Here is a 5,947-nt window from a genome sequence, read left to right as displayed (position 1 = left end):
AACATTTATCTTGTGCAATGACTCACAAGTTAAGGACACATCAAAATCTCCCGGAGGGATCTTTTTAACTAACCATATCTAAAATTTTAAATACCCTTTTCCTCTACACACACCCCATCTACTGAGGGTCCCTATCACAGTTAGTGATTGTTATGAATAGGAATAAGTCACACCTCTAGGATGTAACATGGCAGAAAAAAGGAGGAGAAGCACTGAGCAAATGGCCCCTTGTTTATTTTCCCTTCTTTCACAATTGAGCTCAAAAGTGCCACTACTAGACTGTCACAAAATCTCTACAGCAGATGGGCAACAGACCAGTTTAAAAATTAGATGTACCATCCAGGCGCAGTGGCTCAAGTCTGTGAGCCTAGCACTTTGGGAAGCTGTGGCGAGAGGATTGCCGGAGCCCAGAGCTTCAACCAGCCTGGGTAACATGGTAAGACCTTGTCTCTAAATATATCAAAAAATTAGGCCTGGTAGCACGCACCTGTAGCTCCAGCTACTTGCAAAACTGAGGCGAAGGATCTCCTGAGCCCAGCAGGTCGACACTGGGGTGGCCATGAGCATGCCACTGCACTCCAGCCTGAGCGAAAGAGTGAGACTCTGACTCAAAAAAAAAAAAAAAAAAAGCATTAGATGTACTAAATCCTAAAGATCCCAAGATTGGTTTGTCATCAGAAACACCAAAGAAGCCTGCTGGAAGTATAATTTTCTGGACCCTACCTCCAGGGATTTTTATTTAGTTGGCAAGAAATAAGACCTGGGAATCTAGTTTTGTTTTTTGGGGGTTGTTTTTTTTTTTTTTTAGTTGAAGTCTCTCACCCTGCCGCCCAGGCTGGAGTGCAATGGCACACTCATGGCCATGGCACCCTCTAACTGCTGGGCTCAGGTAATCCTTCCACCTCAGCCTTCCAAGTAGCTGGAACTACAGGCGCGTGCCACAATGCCCAGTTAATTTTTTTTTTTTGTAGCGATGCGGTCTCACCATGTTGCCCAGGCTGGTCTCGAACCTATTGACTCAGGCAATCCTCTCACCTTGGCCTCCCAATGTGCTGGGATTACAGGGGTGAGCCACCACGCCCGACCAGGAATCTACTTTTTAAAGCCAGGCATGGTGGCTCACGCCTATAATCCCAGCACATTGTGGGGTGAAGGCGAGAGGATTGCCTAAACCCAGCATTTCAAGGCTGTGGTAGCTGTGAGCGTGCCACTGCTCCAGCCTGGGTGATAGGATGAGACTTCAACTCAAAAAAAAAAATTATTTTTAGATGCTAGGCACAGTGGCCCATGTTTGTAATCCCAGCACTTCAGGAGGCCAAGACAGGCAGATTGCTAGCCCAGGAATTTGAGACCAGCCTGGGCAGCATAGCAAGACCTCGCCTCTACAAAAAAAATAAACAACTAGCCTGACCTGTAGTCCCAGCTACTCAGGATGCTGGGGTGGAAGGATTGCCTGAGCCCAGGAGGTCAAGGCTGCCATGAGCCGTCATTGTCATTGCTGGGTGACAGAGTGAGACCCGGACTCAAAAACATATTTTTAGAGACAAAGTCTCTCACTACATTGTCCAGGCAGGTCTCAAAAAATTCCAGCCTCAGCTTTCCAAAGTGCTGGAATTACAGGTATAAACCATGTCTCCTAGCCCACAATTTCTAATTACTTTGAAATCTCTGATTCAAATGAATTCAAGGTTTCGTTTTCAATTTGCATTGTATTACCAAGTAAAATTGAAGATTTTTAACTCTATGATATTAAATTAACTAATATAGGCAGAATAGTGTATAAGCATTAATAAAAATGATTTAGATCTATATTATAAGGCTTTAGTATACAGTAGAAATGTCAGCTAAAAAAAATTATAGTATACTATCTGTAATATTCCATTCAGGTAAAATGTATTATGTGAGTATGCGTAGAGATATTCCATTAAGGAGAAGCATCAAAATGTTAACAGTGGAATAGCGAAGTTATCAGTATACAGGAGGACCTAAGGTAAATTTTGCTTTTTTTTAAGAGTCAGAATAAGCCGGGCTCGGTGGCTCAGCCTGTAATCCCGTGCCTTTGGGAGGCTGAGGTGAGTGGATGGCCTGAGCCCAAGGGTTCGAGACCCGCCTGGGCAGCAAGACCTCATCTCTACAATAAATCAAAAAATCAGCCAGGCGTGGTAGCGCATGCCTGTAATTCTGGCTACTTGGAAGGCTGAGGCGGAGGATCGCTGGAGCCCAGCAGGTCGAGGCTGCGGTGGCCGGGAGCAGCCACTGCACTCCAGTCTGGGCGACAGAGTGAGACTCCAACTCAAAAAAAAAAAAAAAAAAAAAAAAAAAAGAGTCAGAATGGTGCAATTATAGCTCATTGCACCTCAAATTCGTGGGCTCAAAGGATTCCCCACCTCAGCCTCCCAAGCAGATGGGACTACAGGCACATGCTACCACACTCAACAAATTTTTTTATTTTTTGTAGAGACAGGGTCTCCTATTTGCCCGGTCTCCTGGCCTCAAGTGATCCTCCCACCTCAGACTCCCAAAGCACTGGGATCACAGTTATAGTCACCACACCCAGCACTGCTTTCCTATCTATGTTCTTCTGTATTTATAAGCCGAAAATAAGAAGTCATCTTTTCCTCACCCATGGACTCTGGTCACAAAAAAAGCCGTTTTTTGTTGATGAATAAGTAGGTCTGGAGCTTGAATATATGACCTGTAACGTAGCTAGAGATCTTCAAGCAGCCAAAACGGTAGATCTGAAGACCTGAACTGAGTACTGGTAATTGCATGGTAAGACAATCAACAGAAATCTCAAATCAGACATACAGTCATGCATCAGTTAACAACAAGGATGTGTTCAGAGAAATGCATCACTACGCAATTCTGTCACTGTGCAAACATCACAGTACACAACCTAGACAGGTATAGCCTACTATACACCTAGGCTGCATGGCACATCCTAATTGTTCCTAGGCTATAAGCCTGTATAGCATGTAACTGTACAGAATATTATAGACAACTGTAACACAATGAGAAGTATTTGCATATTCAAGCATAGAGAAGGTACCATGAAAATATGGTATTATAATCTTTTTTTTTTTTGAGTTGGAGTCTCACTCTGTCGCCCAGACTGGAGTGCAGTGGCCGCTTATGCACCACCATCATATATGTCCATCACTGACTGAAACATGTTTGTGGTGCATGACTCTACTACATCAAAGACAGATAATTTCTACTTCTCCTTTACTTCTTAGCATCATTGTAGAATACTGCAAAAGTTTAGATAAGTTTATCACTCTCTTTATAATCTTACTAACTCAACCCCCAAAAAAAGTACAATGCCCACAATGAAGCAGCTACTTTAAAATTCTCCTTTAAGAGTATAAGATAGCTTTCAAAAGGAGGAAAATAATTGAAGTTGAAAAGTTCTAAGTCTTCTCAACAAAAGTATGTTTAAGATTTCAACTGCTGGAAGCCGAGTATGACTCTTTGGAGTCATTAGCTATGTCACTGAATGTGACACGGCTAATGCCAAATATCAACTAAAACCTGGAAGTGCAAAGAAAATAATAACTGAATGTTTCAAATAGCTAATAAGAAAGCACTTGGCCCTTAAATTGCAAAGGACCATAATTATAATGTCACCTCATTTATTTTCTACAACCAACCAATCACACCAAGTTGCCTTTTCTGCATCTTAAATTTAAAGAATTAAATTTAAGGACATCAACAACAAAAAGCTACATAAACATCCTGAAGTCAAACTCACATAAATGTCAACAAAAAGTACATACTTTTTGCTACTCACTGTGAGAACTTAATAAAAACTTACATCACTAATATTACCTTTTTAAAGTAATTTCTGTTTTGTGCTGACAACACTGATTTACCTTGGGACAGCTGTTGCTTTCTTAAGACTGACTTTATGACAAATCTTAATGGTATAGCTTAAGTTAATAGTCTAAGAAATTTTGGCAATGGATGTTAGCGTATAAGACAAAATTATATTCCCTCAAGAATTGGAAAAAAGATAACATATAATGAAAGAAAAAACAGGAAGAGAACAAGAAGCCAGGAAAAGAATCAAACAAGAATAGAGAGAGAACAGGGATGACAATTAGAAAAAACAGGGCAAATGACCAAATCTGAAAAAGGCCGAGAAATGGAGGACAGAAAATGCCAAAATAAGTAAGGGAAAGGTAGTTAGGTGAACTAAGAAGAGAAAAAATAATGGGTCAGATGTGGTAGTTCATACCTCTTATCCCAGCACTTTGAGTGGCTGAGATGAGAGGACTACCTGAGCCCAGGGGTTTGAGACCAGCCTGGGCAACCTGGCAAGACCTCATCTCCACAATAAATCAAAAAATTAGCCAGGTGTGGTAGTGCGCACCTACAGTTCTAGCTACTGGGAAGGCTGAGGCAGAGGATCACCTGAGCCCAGCAAGACAAGGCTGTGGTGACCATGATTGTGCCATTGCACTCCAGCATGGACAACAAGAGGGAAACTCTTACTAAAAGAAAGAAAAAGTAGAGAAAAAATGGCGCATTTATATATATGAATTCAGTCAATAAAGGTAAACCCACCTGGTTTTCCTCTTGCACAACTCTATACTGTTCCTTCCAAATGGTGATTTTGGAAGCTTCATCTTTTCTCAGGGCTCGTTCTTTCTTCAGCTCTGGGCTCCAGAAGGTTTTAATGCTATTCATTGAAGAACTCAATTTGCTCTCCTTGACTTCCACATCCTTCCGCAAGAGATCGTTTTCTCTTAACACTTCCTTCAGCTGTGTCTGCAGATCCATGATTGTGTTATCTCTTGCCTGACGAAGAGAGTGAGGTACGGTGGATGCCATACTCACGGGAGGGAGGTGATGGTCTCCAAATGCTATGGTGTCACTAGCAACCCCACTGCTCGCTATGTTGGGGCTACTGCCCATAGCGGTCATCCTAACACCATAAGGCAGACGTCCCCCAGAACGGCCAAGTGTCATGGTGCTTTTAGGTGTTTCTGAACCCACATTTTCATGGTCACTTAGGTACATAGGGCCAGATGTGGCATAGGCAGCATTTAAGGATTGTATATTTTCCATTGAAAGGGTTTTCCCACTGCCACCTCCAACACTGCTTCCAGAACTCCCTCCTGTACTATTGGTCCGACGATGCCCCAAGCGAGGGGAACGTGGAAGCCTCGGTGAACGCCCAGGGCTCTGGTTGCTCGGTTCCACCTTCCCAACTGAGCGAGCACTTCCATACATGGTTGCAAAGTGAACTCAGGTGCCAAAAAAGATATAAAGCAAAAGCAAAAATAACACTTTGTGAGGTCTCTCTGTGGCTATAAGCCAACTTAAAGTTAATCAGAAATAACAGGTCCAGCTGCCCAATCTTGAAGAAATAGCTCAAACCATATCTGTAATGAAAAGATCAATATATAAATACCAATACTTTCATATATTATACATTGGTAACAACAATTAGAAAATGCAGTTTTTAGATTTACAAAGAATTTTTTAAGGACATTCACAATAACAACAAAACCATAAAAGCACTTTGATAGAAATCTAAATAAGCGTACAAGCAATCTTGGAAAAAAAACTTTACTGAAAGACATGAAAGACCACCTGAACAAAAGATAAGTTATTATGTTCCTAGTGAGAAGACAAACACTGTAAAGTATCACTTCTTCCCCAACTACTTAGCACAACTCCAGTGAAAATCTGTACAGGACTTTTCAAGTAACTTAACAAGCTGACTTTAAAATTCAGAAGAAGCCAGGCATGGTGGCTCATGCCTGTAACCCAGCACTTTGGAAGGCCAAGGCAGGAGAATTGTTTGAGGTCAGGAGTTCAAGATCAGCCTTGGCAACACAGCGAGACCCTGTCTCTACAAAAATAAAAATAAAATAAAATTCAAATGGAAGAAAAAAGGTACAATAGCCAAATAATTTGAAACAAGAAAAACAAAGAAAGA

General features: G+C 41.6%; 1 protein-coding gene across 1 annotated transcript; it reads right to left on the bottom strand.

Annotated features, from left to right (window-relative positions):
- Positions 1-4,566: 4,566 nt before the first annotated feature.
- On the bottom strand, positions 4,567-5,383 carry LOC103266189 (ELKS/Rab6-interacting/CAST family member 1; the record flags this gene model as incomplete). Its single annotated transcript, XM_021715401.1, has 1 exon — positions 4,567-5,383. A coding segment is annotated over exon 1 (669 nt), but the record flags the coding sequence as incomplete, so codon positions are not given.
- Between the last annotated feature and the right edge of the window lie 564 nt (positions 5,384-5,947).

This window comes from Carlito syrichta, unplaced genomic scaffold (assembly GCF_000164805.1).
Source record: "Carlito syrichta isolate Samal-C Ts95f unplaced genomic scaffold, Tarsius_syrichta-2.0.1 Scaffold307058, whole genome shotgun sequence".
NCBI lineage: Eukaryota > Metazoa > Chordata > Mammalia > Primates > Tarsiidae > Carlito > Carlito syrichta.
Note: the sequence above shows the minus strand (reverse complement) of the source record. Positions and strands in the feature narration are given on the sequence as shown.